This window comes from Lytechinus pictus, chromosome 9 (genome assembly GCF_037042905.1).
Source record: "Lytechinus pictus isolate F3 Inbred chromosome 9, Lp3.0, whole genome shotgun sequence".
NCBI lineage: Eukaryota > Metazoa > Echinodermata > Echinoidea > Temnopleuroida > Toxopneustidae > Lytechinus > Lytechinus pictus.
This window is the reverse complement of record NC_087253.1, coordinates 12,171,578-12,193,136: the sequence shown is the minus strand read 5'-3', so window position 1 is coordinate 12,193,136 and position 21,559 is coordinate 12,171,578. Positions and strand designations below refer to the sequence as shown.

Genomic DNA, 21,559 nt, shown 5'->3' with positions numbered 1-21,559 from the left:
TGAATAGCATTTTCATCCAAGCCATACATCCTACTCAAACAAAAGACAGTACAGACTCTTCTAACACAAAGAGCATTTGAATGTCTGGCAGAACATGTAGAACCACACAAATGGAAAGAATACTACAAAAAAAAAAGAATAAGGAATCGATACAATTGTTTAAATAGACCTAACATTTGTTTTTCTTGAATTAAGTAAGACAACATAAATCATCAAACATTAAGTAGGTGTATTTTAGTCATTCCTACATGTACTCCATGCTCTCATTGGTTTCCATAATAAGTTGATTTACTTTGTACTCTGTTGAAAAACATCAAAGCCATAATCTTATGATTAACTTAAACCTTGTTTAAATAATACATTTCATTGGTTACTGTTTTATATCAAAACTTGGATAATTTAGTTAACTTGGTTAATTCCTTGACATGTTTGTAGTATCTTGGAATTCGAATGCTAGAAATTATAACATGAAATGTGACTTCAAAGAAAAATAAACTTACAATTTAAAACATTGTTAGTTCACCTTCATCCCAGTACGCTACACCTCTGATAAACATACGCAGCTTATCATCATGAAAAACTGTGCGCATAGTTGTATAGAAAAATTTGTCCGGGGGGGGGGGGGGGTGGTGGGCAGGACGCATACAAATTTTGATGAAACTTGAAAGCAAGCGAGCAAAGTGACTGAGCTTCTTATTTGGGCGTTTTTGCATTTCCTAAAGTGAAATTGAAGGATTTCATGCACACTTTACCTGAATTTGTAAGAATTTTCAGTAACCCTTTTTTTTTTGGGGGGGGGGGGACACTGCCCCCCCCTGGCTGCATACTGCCATGACTGTCTGTTTAATTACTATTTTCTATTATGCAGAATCTGACATTTTCAACAATTTGTCATTTTGATATCATTTTTTAAATGGTGACATGGATCAAATCAAATAATTGACTTAAATAAATCATGTGACCAGTTATTTATTTTCAATATTGTGTCCAAGCAACTTGGTGGCAAAACTAAATTGACCTTACTGTTGTTATGTCAGGGCCTAGCTCAGGCAAGATAACATAAAACTCCATAATTACATCATTGTGATATTTTCTACAAAATAGCCTTATCTGAAAAAAATAAATCATAGATACTTCTGTGTATTGATACAATGAGGATTTTAAATCTAAGATCTATACTAAATTAATGAAATAATATAAAACAAAAGAAATGTTCTGTTGCTAAGTTCTGAGATACAATTCTTGAAAACATTTTTTAGACTAATGAATTACTTTTTTTATTTTATAAATCTCAACTGCTTTCAAAGGAGTCACAATTACTGTAATATTACAACAGAAACTTTTCATTACTGTGTTCAGTTTAAGATTTCATACTGCTTTAACATTTCTCAATATCTCAACTCTTTAATAACCCTAAAGGGATTTCATCAGCTATGTATGCAGCTCTGGATATTTCTGTGAAAAAAAAAGGAATCACAAAATTATAATCAAACTTGCATGAAAAAGGGGGGGAAAGAGCACAACTAGAACAAAAATGCATAAATAAAGGTGAACAATTGAAGTCTTCTATTTACGTCTGGAACGACAAAAACAAAAACAAATTTTAGTCTGACCTCATTCAACTGTCTCGACATTGGCATCCATCTGAATAAGTGAAAAGGCCTAATATGAAAGCAATGTAGTGGGATACCACTCAGATTGAAATTCAAAGGGAAAAGGGTCTACTCTTTGGCCAGTATTCTGAAATGCAGTTTAACTTGTACCATGGTCTAACTGTTCTATGGTAAATGGGAAGCAGTAAACGTCAAATTTGTTTGCATTATATTATTTTGTTTACTTTGCTCTTTCACCATGAAAGCATGGTGAAAGAAAACTATCCTACTGATTATTCCCTGACAGTCATAAATAATTTGAGTGTCAAATGAGAGGATAACTGAAACTGTACTATTAGTGATTTGTGTCCCGTTTGGCTATCCATAGTTAAACCACAACTTTACACCAGAATTTGAATTAAACCTGGGTTCAGAATATGAGCCTTAGAATCTTAGAACTTGTGAACAAAGAAATGTGAGGACTTTCTTGCGGCATATGGGTCACATATCAATGTCAGCTTCTAATTATTCTTTTGAGTGCAAAATAAGCTGATAACTGAAATTTACTATTAGAGGTTTGTGTCCAAATTAGCTATCCATCGTTAAACCACAACTTTAAACCAGAGTTTACATTAAACCTAGGTTCAGAAAAGGAGCCTATACCTGCACGTCTAAAAAACCAATAAGAGCAATATTTTCATACACCGCCATCATTAAAATGGCTCAAAATTTTTAGACCATATCTCGACCAGATCAAGTGGTACAGGTTCTAACAGCACTACAAAAATAGACAACATAACCTATATGTCCTACATTATATCCTTGAATAATTCTGGCAGAATTCTGTCTTTGCATGCACTAGGAGAGTATCCAACCTCTAATATATCTGTGACCTGACCTTATGTTTGCAAGTCCAATTCCCTGGTTTTTTGGAATCATGCTGCGTAGGTCTGAGATTGAAGACTAGAAGAGAGGAATGGAGATTATGTACTGTAGCTGTTCCAACCCTGAGTCGACACAGCAAATTCGAATTTTTCTTAGACTTCACCCTAGACCCACTTGAGAATTTAAGCATCATATAGGGTCTGTGCCAGCAGACTAACTTGATCTTGCCTCATGCACACTTAAAAATAGACTGTCCTGATGTACATGTATAGGGCCACTTGCAACTAGCCAGGGAGCTACAGAAAGACCTCAAAAAGCTCATACAATATGCAGCATTATGTTTAAAGGGGAATCCAGCCTTGGCCATAAAATGTTGTGGTGGGAAGGAGAAAAATAAATTAAACAGAATGGTGAAAGTTTGAAAGAAATTGGACAAGCAATAAGAAAGTTATAGCGGCTTTAAAATTGAGATCACTAATACTATGTAGATTTCAAATTGGCAAATGAGTAAGTAAATTATGACAAGGGGCAAGGACAACTTTCCCATAGGCCATGTACTTTATTATCAGGGATTTGTGGTTTTCTCCTAAGTACCCATTCCCCTGGGGCAGTAATCTAAATATAGCCCAGGTAGTATATTGTTTCATGTCCTCATGAAAGAAAAATACAATTTGAAATAAAACTTTTGGGAAAAATGACATTTTAGCCATAATATGTATTGGAGTACATGGAAGAGTAGTCCTTGCCTTACATCACTATGACATCCCATATGCGGCCAATTTGAAGTCTCCATGGATATAGTGATTACCAATATTTACAACTTTTAAAAATTCATAACTTTCTTGTTGTTTGTCCAATATTGTTCAAACTTTCACCTACCAACTTGTCTGATTTTTCTTTTCCTTATAAAAACAAGTTTTTATTTGGGTTGGATTCCCCTTTAACTGTAATTCATAAATTCTGGAAGGGCATAGTCCAAAATGACTAGAATTCCAGGGACCTTGCCCTTTCATCCCTGACTGGTGTCAAAGGTCAATAAAGCCTAGTAGGGGTCCAAGATGAATGAACCCTGGATGAGGACAATGATCTAGACTGTGGTGAAATATGAGTCATCCCTGGCTCAAGATAAAGGGTCAATTATCCTGACTAGAAAGGTCAGTGATCCTGGCAGGGGTCAGAAGTCAATGACCTTGATAAAGGTGAAAGATCCCAGGTAGGGTCAAATGTCAATGATACCCTACAGCTGGGGTCAAATGTCATTGTCTCCTGAAGCACTTGTATAGATAAGAATACAAACAAGTTTCTTCACATATAAATAGTTTACTTTATGAACTAAGGATAGATTTAAGTTACCTATTACCTGATTGGTGATTGATACGCTGTTCAAGGCAAAGTACTCTTGCCAAGATCACTTCAATATGCTGCAAAATGTCTACAGATCTAACCTCGAATCATCAATAGGCTGGGTTATTTGGAACATGGAGAGCTCTGAGAACTTGGTCGATGTCTAGCACCCCTAAAAGACATCGGCACGCACTTCACCTATGATGATATCTACAAGAGTATAATGAGTTACTTTTTGGTACTACTTGGTACAAAGGAAAATTTCCAATAGTACCAATATCAGAAACATTAGTATTCCCTGGCTTAAGTGCAAATTCCCTGACAGAGGTCAATCAGTCAGTCAGATGCACCTGGCGATGGCTGTCGACGGTTGACGGAGCGTCGTTCTCATTGTCGAACTCTTTCTGCAAGCGATCCCCGACCTCGCAACCGCTTCCGAATTAAATGTTTAAATAAATAAATAGAATATACGTAGGTGATATAACACACATATACACACACTATATCACCCAGCTATTGCAGAGAAAGCGGCATATGGGACTGAGAGGATCGTGGAAAGGATGTCTCTTTGGGCTCAACAGAGGGCGCTACAGATATATAGAGGCTGTGATGCAGCAAAAAATATTCTGTGAAGCTGCAAGGTCTTTTTTTTTTTGCTCTGAAAAGATCAAGAATGGCTATGGCAAAGTGTTCAAATTATTGATTGTTTCCATGAGAAATTACACTTTTACCCCCGTGCCATTAATACTATACAGGGCAAAATAAAGAAGAAAAAAAATCAAGCATGTACATCCTAATTAAAGATTTCATTTTTTTTTGCCTCATAAATGGCAACCCCTATTCACAAAATGTATTTTTTAAGAAAAAAAAAGCACACTTTACAAATTCAGAACAATAAATTGCAATAACCTGCCTTACTTAAAAACGGGCTTGTGGAGCCACTACTGACAACTTCCTAGAGTATGCTCTTTCATGCAGTGCTGAAAGAGAGAGGGCTCTGGCGCTTGTTTCATAGAGCTGTTCCCAAGTTACAAATGACTTTGCGCAAGAGTGGTGATCCTTTCTCATGCTTTGACATATCCCTTTGTCGATGACTTGGCACTTAAGAACATGTTCCAGACTTGCGTAACTTTATGAACAGCTATGTGAAATGACCATCAGGGGAGTGTTTCATCAACATTTTCATCCGACAAGTTGTCAGATCTGACATCTTTCTCTGATGTAGATTGGCTGAGAGGTACTGTTACTATGGTAACTGTCGGATAAAATGGGACTTGTCGGATAAAACGTCCGACAAGTCCTTTCATGAAACGCCCCCCTGGACTACAAAGTAATGTTCCCAAGCACACAGACTATAAAGTGCCCAACCATCCTTCTATAGTGTGGCCTGCTTCCTTTGATCTCGAAGATTTCTCAAAGACTTCTGAGATTCTGGCAGACTTCTGGAATATGCTGCTTAAGTATACTACTAACTTAGTACGGAAAACACTGTAACGCAACAGTCACACTAGCGAATTCGACTCCAAACAGACTAAATATATTACGTTATTCCAGTGACATGCCATCAGTCGGTTCAGAGTCTGTTTTGTTGGCGTGATTATCTTATCACAGTTCCTAGGCTATCCCTTTTCTTCCAAGTGCAGAGAATGATGGATAACTCTGAGAGGTACAACTGACCAAGAACCCTGCACGAACTATCTTCCCCAAGCCCAGCATATAGCACCACCAACCTTTAAAGATACCTTTGCTCCTGGCTATATATTTCAGAATGGACCTTCTTGTCAGGTGTTATAACGTACGTTTCACAATGGGTGATTTCAAGTCCGGTGTTGGCCTTGGTGTTGGTGTTGAAATTTGGACTGCGTCACATAGCTCCAAAACTTATTCGGAGTTTGTAAAACTGATCCAGATCACATAATTGACATCTCAACAACTAGTGAGTGACTTTTCAGGACCATCTTCATTTTATGTTTTGTGTTATAATCGAGTAAAAATCAACACCATTACCTGCGCTACCAACGTTCACTATCAGTGCCCTGTTACACAAAGTTTAATAATCATCGTAGAAGAATATTTTCATAATTGATTGCATTGATTACAATGTACAATCAATTGCGAAAATCAAGCGTACGATCAATCACTAACTTTTGTGTCACAGGACCCAGGAGAGGCCAACAACAGGTGCACACTGCGAGTAAGGATTGAATTTTTTAAAAAGAAATACCTAAGTGAACGAGGGATCCCAAGGGCAGGAATAAGGATTGATCAGGGGAATTAGCAGAGAGATCCCTGGAAAATGGGAGGTTTGTAACTGCTAAGAATTGGAGAGAAATACAGCGATTAATGCAGGATGTGGAGTACACTGCTTGTTGACCAATCTTTCAAAACGTTCAACCTCGCATTCCACCTACATTTGAATGCGCGCAGGCCTGGTAATCACTGTTGGTAATAATGATACAAGGGCGCCCAGTAAGGACACCGATGCAGCTTTTGTGGATTAACAAAAAAATACAGCAGTTTCATATGGCTTTGGCAATCTAGCACAGTGACTTGTCAAGTCAGCGCCAACTGACCCGCATAAGAGACATCCTCCGCAACGACCAACGATCACTCCTCACACCTTACGCTTAATTAAATCTTTGTCATGGATTTGTGTTTAAGTTTGACGACGACTGTGAATTGGATGCCGTCGAGGTCGACGATGAAGATGTTGTTGACGCCGAGGTGGAAGCGGGGTTGGAGGAGAGTGAGAGGCTAATGTGGAGTGCTTCCTTGAGGTCTTCAAGCGATGCCGAGATCTCCTTCTGTTCCAGGAGTTTGAACTCCTGCGCAAAGAGAACCATGTGGGTGAAGATGGTGTTGAGATGATGGTGAAGGTCTAGTCTTGTCATCTGCTCGTAGTGGGCGAAGTAGATGTGCTCGAGGACTTGGAATAGAAGCCGCAGTATCCGCTGGATCACTGACTCAAACTCTGCGGGGAAGACATTGCCTGCAAGGTAGAAGAAAAGGAAAGTAATACAAAATTGTCAAGAAATACTGTATGCGGATGTAAAAGAAACTGGCATGCCACTGATAAAATGTATGAAATAATCGACAAGATTAAAACCATGATTTATGCAGATTGCAGGCTTTGATTATATTGAGAAAGTATCCATAAATGAATGTGCATTTTGACCATGGGACCTATCAGTATTAAAGGTTTCTTCATTAATGAGCACACTGTTTTTATTAATGCTGTCACCTTATACCAAAACTCATTTTAGCACATGTGGCAAAAGTGCGCATACATTATTAAACGCTTTCTGGATATACATGTACCCATTGAATTGAACATAATCAATGCGTGAAATCTGCATATGACCATGCTTTTGAACCATAGATTCAAAACCAAATGTTAATTTGTACAAACAGGTTTAACCATAAAGATGTCAGGCAGTCTGGGGTTGGACCAACTGGATTTCTAGACTACTCTGGTTTTAAATTCCATAGGAAGGGTTTCCTGCAATAGATAGCATGGGCCATATGCCTGCGCACAGGTCTAAAAATTTGACTTAAAGGTATTGTTTAACTTTGTGAGCAGCCGATTTAAAAAATTCTCAAACCAAGATGAAACATGTGTACAAGTGCATGTATTAGAACTAATAAACCCTGAAAACAACCATTATTGAGAATGAAAAGCTAAAACTACAAGGCAAACCCCGATTTTGTAAATAGACGTCTTATAGACGCCTACATAGTACACATAAGTGTATGGGATGAAATTAAGATGGTGTTTTCGGTCACTTTATATTTCAATTTTTGAAGCACTAAATAATTATTTTCGAACGCAATTTTTTCTGGGCTTCATTTTTGTAACATATCACAGACACAGGTGACAAGTGTGACCTTCTAGCTCAGATTTTTTAAAAGTCAAACCAATGTTAACCAATCACTTTAATATTAAACATGCATTTCTTTAACGCTTATTAACTGGGAGGGGGGAATCAATATGACCCCCCAAAATATTGTCACTTACCGCCGCGTGACATTTTTTGACGGCGCCGCTCTTCGACTTTTTACTTACAAGTATTGTGCATCTTTTGAAACCAAATTTGCGATGCCTGGCTACGCGATTCCAGGATTTCTTTAATAATTACATACCGGGTATTTGTCTATTTATTGCAGGTGTAAATTTTGCTGTTGTTGTGAGTGGTCGTTAACATTATAATCACATAGTTACGCGCAGGCGCAGACAAGGGGCACCGCATAGACTTAGGGCATAGGGAACCACGCCATACAGCTGATAACTCACCATATTTGGTTGGGAATACACTCTCATCGTCTATGTGTTTCTGTGCAAATACCATGGAGAACTCAATGTACTGTGGAGCTGAACATTTCACTTTCTTCCCCTTATCATCATGCCATTGATATATTCTATGGAAAAAAAATGAAAAAATACTGTAAATCAGTACACGTAAATGATAATTGAGAAAATAGGGTAATTATTGTATGTTAATCTATCAAGACTGTACTAGCCTACATGATGAGCAGTTTCAAAGAATGTCTTCTTTGCTATTAAAGCAAATTAAAGTGAAAGAAATGTTCCTACAAGCAGTAAAAGGAAGGAATGAACTTCAAAATCTCGCCAGGAAAGCAGCAAGTGCTTTCTCTGGAGCAAACTTTTCCACACTCTCCGCTGTCATTTGTCCACTAGAAATGTCACCCAAGTATCGGTCCACATCCAGAGATATTTCCCATAGTTTCTGCATTTAGGCATCATCTGCCCAGCATTGGGTCACTTCACAGAAAGATCCCATTTATCAAATTAATTGTTAAATTGTTAAATACCTCTATTATTTGTAAAGTTGTAACAATACAAGTAAGTCATATCTTTGGCATTCAATGTGAGCATTAAATGAAAGTGTGCGAAAGTGTGCATTCAGAACCAGAAATTTACATCACAAGAAATAAAAAAATTAGAGGCAGCCAGATTGCTGTACACAATGCCCAAGAGTGTGCCCAACCGTATTTTTATACATTGATAGACCATGGAGCTACTATAGATAGACAGCCTAAGTAAATAAATATTACAGCTATGGTTCAGTCACCAAAATAAAACAAATAATCTACAGGTCTGGAGTTCTAAATAAAAAACTTGCCACTCTGCTATTTAACCCCCTGTACTTTATACTCATTTACTTATTGCCTAGTGCCATCGTACTCAGGCACATTTCAATAGCAAAGATCTGTCCTGCTCTTACATTATATTGTCACCAAAATAAAACAAATAATCTACAGGTCTGGACTTTTGAAGGGAAAACTTGCATTGTGATCACCCCCTCCCTGTACTTTATATACATTGCTTGGTGCCATCATACCCAGGCAAATTTAAACAGCACAGAACAGTCCTGCTAGAAAACTACATGTATATTGTCAACAAAATAAAACAAATAATCTACAGGTCTGGATTTTTGAAGCAATAACTTGCCAGTGTGATAAAAACACCTGTACTTACACATTGCCAGGTACATGCACCATCATACTCGGGCACATTTCATATAGTACAGAACTGTCCTCCTAGAACACTATATTGTTCCCAAAATAAAACAAATACTCTACCAGTCTGGATTTTTGAAGCAAAAACTTGCCGGTGTGTGAAGAACACCTGTACTTACACATTGCCAGGTGCCATCATACTCGGGCACATTTCATTAGTACAGAACTGTCCTGCTAGAACACCGTATAGTAGATTTACATTGTTGAAGAATGATAGGGCTGCAAAATAGAAGATCAAAGAAAAAGATTTGGTAAAGAATGAAATAATTACTGTGAGCTACATGTACAATGTAAAATGATTCTTTTAGACACAAAACAGAGTTGGCAAAAAGAAGCTGCTGAAAACTGCTTATCTAATAAAAGAGAGCCAATGGAGTAAATTAGAAAGTCAAAAAGGGGCCTAAGCTTTCGATCCTAGCAGAATCTTCGTCGGAGGCAAAATGACAAACATATAAAGTGGAACAACCATAATATAGACCACAAACAAGCTACAGCAACACTAGAAACAAGGAGACAAAAGGGGCATTAGTGAGTAGAGAAGACCAATCAGGTTAGTGAAGGGGATGAAAGAAAAGGAGTAGGCAGACACAAAGGGAAGTTAGTGGAAGTAAGGCCAGTAAAAGACCTCAAGCCAAGAGGGATTAAAATAATGAGGCAGGCAACATCAAACAGGATCTGGAACAAAACAGTGATAATGGGATGAAAAACAAGAGAATTAGTGAGAGGTGGGTCAAACAGGTTACAAAGAAAGGCTTAATAAACTGGTGCATAAGAGTGGGGGAAAAAAGAAAAAGAATGGGGAACAACTGATAATGTGCAAAAGACATATAAGTATATATGATAAAGCATTAAACAAACTAAGAGAAGAAGGTAAGTGTAAATATGTGTCTATGAGTGATATGTATATAAATATATCCAAAAAAGAAATGTATATGAAAAAATATATAAATACACATATGGTGTAACTGATATTGTGATCCGCTAGGTGTGACGGGAAAAAAACATAAGACTATATAGTGGGGGGAAAAAAAAAAAAAAAAAAAAAAAAAAAAAAACCTGATTATGTGAAATGGAGGAAGCATATTGCCTAAAAAGGTAAAAGCAAATATAGAAGAGAGGTGGTGTATTATGAAGAAACCATATTAATAATGAGACAGCTTGGATGTAAGTTTCAAGGGAAGGAACTCTATTCTTAGGTGGGATCCATGTGCTTTTCTTGTAGAAGGGCTCGGGATCAGAAGGGGGTGCATCTAAAAAGAACTCTTTGAGACGTATCCTGTGATAGAATGTAGAGAGGTCTTGGCTGAGAGCTATCTGTTCAACTTCTGGTGGCGTGGGGCAAAACTTGAGACCTTTAGAGAGAAGAGAGGTTTCTGCTTGGGAGAGAGGGGAGGATGAGAGATTAACAACCAAATGGGGGGATACATCATTGTTGTTGGTATGTCGTCTAAATCTGTTTGACCGTTGTCGCTTCTTTGTGAGGTTGCCTATTTTCTTGTTCCTGCGTTCAGTGAGGAGAGACCTGTGTTTAGAGAGATCAGATTCAATTTCATCATTATACTGAAGCCATTGGGTTTGGGTACAGCAAGAACGTAGTTCGTCTTCCAGGCTACTGATGTCAGCTGAAAAAGAATCAAGAGAAGCAATACACTGTTCAGAGAGGATGTTAATTAATCGAACTGAAGCTCCATGTAAGGTCTGGTTCCATCGTTTGCGAAGTTCAGGTGTGAGCGTACCGAGACCGGGAGTGCAATGAAGTTGGAGGCCTGTGGGTATAATGCGATTGAGGGAATAAAATCTGTAATTGTCCTGGTGAAAAGAGGTCTTGAGGGCCTTCAGCTTGATCTTCCTGAGCTGGTGAAATAAAGATAGATGGTTAGTCATGGTAGAAAAGAGACCTAGAATAAAAAAAAGTGTAAAACAAAGAAAATGGATATTCATAACAAATCAAAATATAAAGAAGGAGAAAAGTCGAGTAGATTTGAACTGGACCTAAAACAGAATGATAATAAGAATACACAAAGTTAATTAAATCAAGCTGAAAGAGACCTAGAATAAAAAAATAAAAAAGGTGTAAAACAAAGAAAATGGAAATTCAAAACAAATCAAATATAAAGAATGAGAAAAGTCGAGTAGATTTGAACTGGACCTAAAACAGAATGATGATAAGAATACACAAAGTTAATTAAATCAAGCTGAAAAGTAAAATCGACCAGACAAAGATACCAGAAAAAAACAAAAAACAAAGTTATGCAAGTTTAACTATGGAAGGAAAGTAAACAAGAAAACACTAAAATACAAATACAAAAAATCAAACATACATGGATAAAACAAGACAAATTAGATAAGGAGGATCACATGGGAGTGATACAACAGCAGAATAGGAGATCAATGGCAAAAAGAAGCTGCTGAAAACTGCTTATCTAATAAAAGAGAGCCAATGGAGTAAATTAGAAAGTCAAAAAGGGGCCTAAGCTTTCGATCCTAGCAGAATCTTCGTCGGAGGCAAAATGACAAACATATAAAGTGGAACAACCATAATATAGACCACAAACAAGCTACAGCAACACTAGAAACAAGGAGACAAAAGGGGCATTAGTGAACAGAGTTGTTATATTTGAAGACTAAAAACTCTTAACAAGGAAAGTTCCAACAGACAATAAATTAACTGTAAGCAAGTCTTTATGTTGAGTTACTGGTACTCTTTTTGTAAGAAAGAGGTACGTGTATTTGGTTTTATGAAGCAAATGGGAGTGAACTTAATACATGTATAATCGCTTGGAACTCAACTGCAAGCAATGATTTGGACATTGAATTAAGTTCTTTACATTAAAAATTAAAGTCTATATGTTGGATTTCAAACAGATTCTTTTATTGACTTACCTTTTGTACAGAGCCATTCATTTTTATCAAGCCCGTGCGGTAACCTGACAATCTCTCGTATATCAAACTCAATAATTTGGGCCTTCACGTTCTGAGCATCTAAGTACAGTTTCGGCTCTTCCGTCGGGCTTGGGGCGGGCTTACTTTTCTCTTTGTTTCGACCAGCTTTCCTACAAAACAAGAAAAATGATACATAATGATCAATATTTATAAAGCGCCATTTATCTAGAGATATTCTACTTTGAGACTCACTATTATTTATTACCCCAGCTTTAGCTCGAGCTCCCACTTTCAGCGCATTCAAGGAATTAATCCTGCCGGTACCCATTCACATCACCGGGGTTGAGTGCAGCACGATGTGGGTACATTTCTCACTGAAGGCAAACATTCTGTGGCTGGGATCTGAAGCCATAACCCTGTATATTTGATATTTTTTTAAAAGAGTTAGAAACACCAGACTACGATACAACCACAAACAATATGCAGTGTTAATTGTTAAGACACACAAACAAATGACACTTCAAATTAGTTTCTAGTTTCACTCTCCGTTTGGATTCGGAGTGCCTTCTTTTTCTTATTTCTCAGAATGGTTTTAGGGGTTTTCATATGTGATGAATGCTACATGTAAAATGGAATAGTCACATAATTCTTTTTTGTATGTGAAAACCCCTTTTGTCAGAATGATCTGGAGTGGTCTGAATTTACAGACTACACAAGATGAATCTGGATTGTGCACGGTATATGTACCTGCTATTTGAACAGAAAACAGGGACAAATGGTTCTGACAAAAAGAGAAATTCAACATTTTCTCCCTATGAACAGTTGGTATAAAAAGAACAATACATGTAGACGATAGATAGAGTCACTCAGGGCGAAAGTCAGTCTTTCTTTACAAAAAAAGACAAAAGACAAAAAAGGGGACTGTCCCTAACATGGCTGGTTTATGTGTATCCATACAACTGTTGTCTAAGGACATAAATGTATTATTTCCTTAAAAAATAGATTAATTTGCACATTGACTATTAAAAACAAATATGTTTGCATATTTGCAAAAATGTGAACTGGACAGACACCCCAAAACATTATGTCTGATTCAATAGAGGTGGAGGCATTCATACACTGTGATGCCTATAGACAGCACAAACGTCAGACAAAAATAAATACAGACACTTTGGTCTATATTTTCTTTTGTATGTACGGCGTATTGAACATCTGCACCCGACAGGAATGGGGCTACCACGTCATTGAAAGGTGGGAATCAAATATACAATAGAGGCATTTCATAAAGGAATCTTTTGATTGGCATATCAAAATTCTTTTGATAGCAGGTGGACATCATTATCTACAATATGAAAAACTGTGTAATGTATAGATCCTACAGAACGACATGGACGGGCTGTTAACTAAGATTTTCAGCTGCCCTTTCATAACACTTTTTTATATTGCCTTTTTGCTATCACAACTTTATACAGTGTTGTCTTTTCTCAATATATGATATCAAAAGTTTGAGCATAAAATGATACCAAGTATCAAGTGCAGTAAACTGTGTTATAGAAATGGACCATATCATAATTATTATAAATAAGAAAGAAAATTTTGAAATTTCAATGTCAAAAGTACCGGTATAGAATTAAGATGTTTTAATGACATAATGACCTTGTGTATTAAAGAAAGGAATGGCTCATTAGCAATTCTTGATATTGTGTGTACTGTTTCACATACTGTACATTATCTCTGAATGATCATAAAAACAGGTTCACACTTTTCAAATACATACCAGTACATGGAAATTGTTTAGAAATACATGTATCTATTCTCACAAGCCTCAACTCTTATTGTTTGTAATTGTATTTTCTAATCTGCAATGCTGCGAGGTTTGCTAGCAGTTGGCCCAAAATCTAGGAAGAAATCTTCATTATAACTATTAGTGTCAAATTTTAAAATGAAAACATATTTGATGATTGTAATGTACACGTAGGCACATATCTACATGTACTGTATATACATACAGGTATGTCTCTGAAAACAGGTTTCCCTTTATAAAATCAGACACACTTGTGTTTCAATGTGTAGTGAATAAATGTATATGATGGGAAGAAATGCATCTGTAAAACTGTAAAGCAAATATTCACAGACCAATATTAAGCTCTTTACAACATGTTTAAATTGTATTGAGTTTAATATTACAACATTAAACTTTTTGAGCAGGTGTCATTTCTCACATACATATGTAAATGACAAACTTCATTTCCATTTTCATGTACATGTACATGTACACACAGAAAATTTGTCTCAATTTTATTATATATTTCAATCATATTTGCCCCAGAAAAATAAATTACTCACTGCATGTGTATCCCATTGGGAAAAAGGGAGAAATTCTTCAATAAAGGTAAAGTCCACCCCAGAAAAATCTTGATTTGAATAGAGAAAAATCAAACAGGCATCGGATGTAGAATAAGAAAGTTATGACATTTTAAAGTTTCGCTTGTTTTTCACAAAACAGTGATACTGGTATGCACACCTCAGTGACATGACAGTCAATGATGTCCGTCACTCACTATTTCTTTTGTTTTTTTATTGTTTGAATTATAGAATATTTCATTTTTTACAGACTTGACAATAAGAACCACCTTGACTGAAATATATAGTATTAAACAATACTAATTCCACACATTTTAATAGAGAGGAAATAATCATTGTTTCACTTGATGAGAAAATAAGAATACATGTAGTTCATATTTCATATAATGAAATACAAAAGAAATAGTGAGTGGATGACATCATCAGTCTCCTCATTTGCATACCAACCAGGATATGCATATATTACTGTTTTGTGAAATTATTAAAGCGGAAATATAAAATGTCCTCAGTTTCTTATTTTACATACGATTTTGATGAAATTTTCAGTGTTATGCTTGTTGGATTTTCCTCGTTTTATTCAAATCAACTTCTTGCTGGGGTGGACTTTTTCTTTTTTAAATTAAACAGCCACAAACATCCAAGGAATGAGGGGATGTTTCATGAAGCAGTTCACTAATTTGTTCTGAGCCAATCAGATGCAAGGATTTCAGTAGCTTTTAACAGGTGTCAGTAAAAATCAATATTAGTTTCATGACATGCTCCCCATTATAATCAGTGAAAACAATCAGACAATAAAAGAGAGAATTTTTTTTAAATCTAGATACAATTTTCTATTAATTCCATGAGTACAAAAAGCAAGCTTACAATGTGTACAATGTGTATGAAACCAAACACAGGATTACTGATCAATCTAAATTCAAAGACATATTCATCTGCAGTTTCAGTTTCAGTACAATTCTATGGGATTGAAAAGATATCAATATCAAAGCTCAATATTGGGTACATGTAGTCATTACACACATATCAACCTGTTCAAGGTGCCCTGGCAGCGAAGCTAACGACCGATTTGGTGCTCATTGCTTTTTGAGGAATTCCTTCCTGCCGTTACCAAGTTACGGTTTAGTTTAATACCTAACGTGGGTTGAGTGCAGTAGGATGAAGATGAATTTGTTGCTGAGGGAAACAATGCAATGTTTACTATCATCTTTACCATTAATTCCATGAAACATCATTCAAAAGTTTGTTGAAAAAATAGAAAAAAAGAAAGGGCAGAGAAAATCCATGAACATACATGTACAGTATACAAATAATACACGTATTAAATCGCGTGCATGCAGGGCCAAAATAAAGAACGATGTGCGAGAAGAATCAATGGATATACCGCAACGAGGTCCGCAGGACCGAGTGCGGTATATCCATTTGGCGAGTCAAGCACAGATTTCCTTATTTACGCACAAGAATGCGTGTATTGTTTTATACACCCCCCCCCCCCCCACCACCCATGTTACTGAGTTGCCCCGAATGCTATATTTGATCTAAATTCTATTTGATCTAAAATTCTAGACGTCAAAGCAAATGCACTATCCTGCACTCTGACGTACTGTAGTGCAGGATAGTGCATTTGCTTTGACGTCAGAGTGCAGGATAGTGCAATTTGCTGAATATCATGTGATCCTATTTGGACCAATAAGATTACAGAACATTCTTGGGAGTTGTATAATACGTAATAGGAGAATATTGTCGATAATTCTGGACGCATGATTACATACCTGTTAAGGATAAGTTGCAAAATGGTGGGTAATATCCCACTGCTTCGTGCTTTTTTTTCCTCTCCGATCATAACTGTTTGCTTCATCAGTTTTTAATTTCCTTTGAATGAACTCTATAATTTTCACTGGTTATTGTTTTTAAGGTATCAGAATAAGATAAAACAATATATAACAAATGTTTGATGAAAATTGATACTCCAATGTTTTGCTAATCCTCAAAGATGCATCTATTGCAGCTTCACATCACGAGAACATCCAACGAAATACAGCATGCAGATCAAAAGGAATTCTGCAAAAAATCTGACCAGTTATCGCATGTGATCTAGACAAAGAATAATTCAGTCACATCAAATGCATGTCCATTGAAGAACGATCATATGCATGTCCATTGAAGAACGATAATACTCCAGTGATTTGCTAGTTATCAAGACACAAAGATACTATGTACACCTACTGCAGCCTCGGATCAAGGGAGCACCCTACAGTACATGTACCCAAATCTGATCAAGAAATTCTGCAGGAAATCTGACCCAGCTATCACATGTGATCTACATGTAGACAAAGTATGTTTCAATTACATCTTGTCCATTGATGAACGATGATACTCAAGTGATGTGCTAATCCTCAAGACCCAAAGATACACCTACTGCAGCTTCGGATCAAGGGAGTGCCCTACAGTACCCAAATCTGATCAAGGAATTCTGCAAGAAATCTGACCAGTTATCACATGTGATCTACATGTAGACAAAGTATGTTTCAATCACATCATGTCCATTGATGAGCGATGATACTAAAGTGATGTACTAATCCTCAAGACTCAAAGATACACCTACTGCAGCTTCGGATCAAGAGAGCGTCCTACAGTACTGTACATGTAACGAACAAGTTCTGCAAGGAATCTGACCAGTGACATGTGATGTCGATTGAGGTATGATTCCATCGCATCATACATGTATGTATGTCCATGAGCTCATGATATTACAAATGACCTAGCTATGAAACTATTTCATGCTTGTGTGAAGTCAAACAAAGCTGTGTTTGCCAACAAGTTTGATTTTGCCATTGATTATTTCCGTATAAACACTTCAGCCGGATAAGTCCCTATTCCAAAGAGAACATAGGGTTCAAAGTCTACATGGGCTCCACCAATATCCAGGATATCATTTTTATAGTTTTTTTTAATTTTAATTCTTTCCATGTCCAAAATATTTGGTTTATTATTTAATAGCTAATCGTAATTGATGTTTGCTCATCTGAAATTTAATAGACAGATGGTCTTGCTTTTTATCATTCCAGGCCCTGTTTACATGAGGAGATAAAATCAATATTTACAACTGATTGATATCAATATTTAAAATTGAATGAAATCAGTGTTATTTCTTGTTAAATTACAGGTGTAACTTTAATAAAAATATCAATTCTTTATCAAACTGACTATAGTATGGGACAGCACCCTCTAGTACATCAAGCCCTGGCCGGTTCATAAAACTGTACAGTATAAAAGCAAATCAGTTAAAAGCTGCTGAAATCACTGATTTTCATTGGTTAATTTGTTAAAGTAATTTTGATTTGTTACCGAATGCATAACAGGTCTTTATAAGGGCCCGTTTAAAGTTTATAGCTAATCATAAAAGTTACAATCAATTATTAAGTATTTTATAATCAATTTTTATATCTCTTTATGTGTACATCCCTTGGTATAAGTTTTAAAACCAATCAAATCTAAACAAATATTGTAGAACTGGACCTTTGTTTGAATATGTTCATGTACATTTCCTTTGCAAAACCAGACTATGAAGTTGGGATTCAAATGAATATATAGACGGAGTTGAGGTCTCCAGAGTGTCAACTCAACTACAGGCATACTCAAATCGACTCAAAGTTGGAGAATACCAAGTACTCTCTGATCGGGAAATTTACCCTGATCTACCCTGATCAGAGAAATACATGTACAAGGTACTTTTGTCAGTGTGATAGCAAGTTACGAGTAATATTCCAGATAGAAAATTACCCCCTACAAAGTAGAAGGTTCTCATCAAAATAACAAGAAATGTCACAGGTACAGTGTATTTTCCTACGGTCACGTGTATTATTTCTTGCAGTGTGGAAGCAAATTACAGGAACTTTCTTCTCCCAGTGAGCAGTTGGGCGCACATACCGTGGCCTCGCCTCCTAATCTGGGGCCCCGTTTCATAAAGGACTTGCAACTGTTGTAACTTTGCCATAATGGCAACTACCATGGTAACAGGGCTCAGCAGCTATTAAATCAGAATCAAGGTTACCATGGTACATGTAGTTGCCATAATGGCAAAGTTGAACAGTTGCAAGTCCTTTTATTTTTTGATAAAATGGGCCCCAGATCTTACCCCGCATGCTCAGGATATATGCCCATTTGAGAACTTACCATGAAATTATCTGCTTCGGGTTGGTGTGAATGCAGAAAATTATCAGGTATTTCAAGGCCTGAACAAATTCTAGGCAGTTCCACGGTTACGGAGTGACATTCAGAAACAAGTTTTTAGCATTCAAACAAAGATATCACCCATATTTAAATAGTTATTTGCAAAGAAATGGTACCTGACAGTAGTTGCTGAAACCTACTTTTCAAAATAATATCATTTGTTATTTTGATCCACTGAATTATTGAGATATGAATATTCATAATCATGGTTACGGAGTGACGTAAAATGGACATGCATATTTGAGGAGAAAACATATTGCTCAAACTCTGTGAACTTTTATGGCTATCACAATGTTGAGTTATTGATTGGATTCTATGTTGTTCTAGCTTTAATATGCAGTATTGCATTAAAAAATTTGTGTATTTTTTCATTAATTACAACTTAAAACATAAACCCATACTCAGTTACGGAGTGACATCTGAAATATTCACACACAGGCAACGTGAAATGATCTTATTTTTTAAAATTTTCTTTTGATATGATGTAAAATGATGACCTTCAGATTATCCAAAAGAAAATTTTACAAAACAAGCAATAGCTTTCTGTTAAATTGAAATTAAGTAAAAAACAATATATGTAGTCCCATGTATAGATTTTTTTTTGTATGGTTTGGATTCTCCTATAAGGAGATGCGTAAGAAAAAAAAATTGTGGCTAATTATGTTCCCCTTTTGTATTTATAAAATTCCATATGAGTTTTAATAGAAAAATTTGATCCATATTTAAAATAGAGCCAATATAATTTTTTGGAAAATGTCCACTTTTGCTTGGAATTGCCCTTCTTGTAATTTAACAGGTATTCTGGAGATTGAGTTGGTCTGAATACACCAACCACGTACATGTACCTCCCTTGACTATAAAAACCAGGCTGGCAAGTCAGAGAGTAGACAGTTTTTGACCTTTCAGATTCATAACATATTTATATAATGCTCAATGGGAATTCCCCGAGCAGCTACATGTAGTGTATGAAGGTTTGATAAAGCATTCTAGAATATAAATGTATCATGATTTCCCTGCTTTTAATAGTGGAGTATGTGTATGTACACGCACTGATACTACATTCCTGCCAGGTCTGCCTCACCTGGGTTGAGTGCAGCACAACATGGATATTTTCTTGCAGAAGAATATGACCTGTAATGAGAACAAAGGTACACCAATATGCTTCCACTGATGGGCCTACATCGTATGTAAGATTATTGTTTATAAATCCAAAAAAAAGTTGAAACATGGGCATCAATTTTTCTGGCACCAATTACATGAGCAGGGCAGGTTTTCAAGAATTTGGAAAGCACTTTATAATTGAATGCGATATTAGGTGATATTGAATTTTAGATGTATTGGAAAAATATTGAATACTGACCTTGGTGTATAAACTGAACATGACTTGATAAATATTGACACTAGAGCAGGCCCGAAAATGGCACTCAAATCACAATCTGTCACTACTCTTTATGCATACCTGTACATGTACTCTAATAGGCAATACCATTACCTGTGAAATAGCTCCAGGATGCACTATAAGCCACCTCACATTCATCCATCACTCTCTGAAGTCTGATGACACCGGTGGCCTATATATCAATCTCAGCCATAGCCTGTTGTGTTCACACAAATATTTAATATCACTCTTTGACAATGGTGGAATGCACGTCTCAGCCATACATGTACTGTACATGTAGCTTGTTGTGTTCAAATGAATATCACTCTTTGACAATGGTGGAATGCAGCGTGTTGAGTTCACACAAGTATTAAATATCATTCTAGGACACTGGTGGCCTGCATGCCTCAAACATAGCTTGTTGTGTTCACACAAATATTTAATATAACTCTTTGACAGTGGCCTGCATGTCTCAGACATAGTTTGTTGTCTTCACACAAATATTTAATATAATTCTTTGATAATGGTGGAATGCATGTCTCAGACATACAGTTGTGTTCACATAAATATTTAATATCACTCTCTGACAGTGGTAGTATGCTAAAACCTTAATAGATGAAAGCCAATCGTCGACAAAATTATAAACTGAAATCATCGACTGATTATCTCTAGAAATTAAGTCATTTTTACTGGTCACCTGATATCTAATACCCTTGCTTTTCGAATCACGTGACATATAAATAGCCAGTAAGCTGGTATTCCGGCTATTCAGGAATTTTTTTTTGTTATATGATTTATAATTCACTTTTGTTTGTATAAATTTCTTGTGTTCTACACATACATTGTAAAGTGCTATGATATGGATTTCATGACGAGCACTACATGTATATATCATTATAAAGACTGTTATTATTATCAATATTATATTATGTGCATGCATGGTGGAGCCGGTATTCCGGCTTTTTGGGTTCAAAGGGTTAAAATAAAGTGGTGGTCAGTGAAGACCATTATCTGTGGGTATTATTTTTTTTTAAGTAGTGATAAAGAGTAAAAAAAAAAGAGAGGAAGAGGGGGAAAGTTCACACATTTTAATTGCATTTCTTGAGTGTGTTTACACTCCCAGAAGCCTTAACAGACCCCCTTTCCTAAGCGACCCTTTACACATTTTGATTGCCTTCTGAGTGTGAACACTGGGTCTGCGTTCACACTCAGATGCCTGAACACACTCCCCTCCCCACCTATCCTTGACACGTTTTGATTGCCTTTCTTGAGTTTGCTTTACATTGAACCTGTGGTCACACTGTCAATATCTTGAACAGACCCGCTTCTATCAGAAATCTTTCAC

The 21,559-nt window shown here is 36.4% G+C and overlaps 1 protein-coding gene across 1 annotated transcript; it reads right to left on the bottom strand.

Moving 5' to 3' along the window:
* Positions 1 to 2,305: 2,305 nt before the first annotated feature.
* Positions 2,306 to 17,393, bottom strand: LOC129268790 (MOB kinase activator 2-like). Its single transcript, XM_064104707.1, has 5 exons — positions 16,376 to 17,393; positions 12,243 to 12,412; positions 9,479 to 9,578; positions 8,113 to 8,237; positions 2,306 to 6,810 (listed from the first exon to the last, which is right to left on the bottom strand). Exons 1-5 carry the CDS (start codon positions 16,459 to 16,461, stop codon positions 6,464 to 6,466), a joined length of 828 nt encoding a protein of 275 aa, XP_063960777.1. The 5' UTR covers positions 16,462 to 17,393; the 3' UTR covers positions 2,306 to 6,463.
* Between the last annotated feature and the right edge of the window lie 4,166 nt (positions 17,394 to 21,559).

Coding starts and splice junctions, on each gene's coding strand:
- LOC129268790 (XM_064104707.1), bottom strand. CDS start 16,461: ATGAAGCAAACAGTTATGATCGGAGAGGAAAAAAAAGCACGAAGCAGT. Junction 12,413..16,375: donor TTGCAACTTATCCTTAACAG/GTATGTAATCAT, acceptor CTTGTTTTGTAG/GAAAGCTGGTCGAAACAAAG. Junction 6,811..8,112: donor TGTATTCCCAACCAAATATG/GTGAGTTATCAG, acceptor TCTACCTTGCAG/GCAATGTCTTCCCCGCAGAG.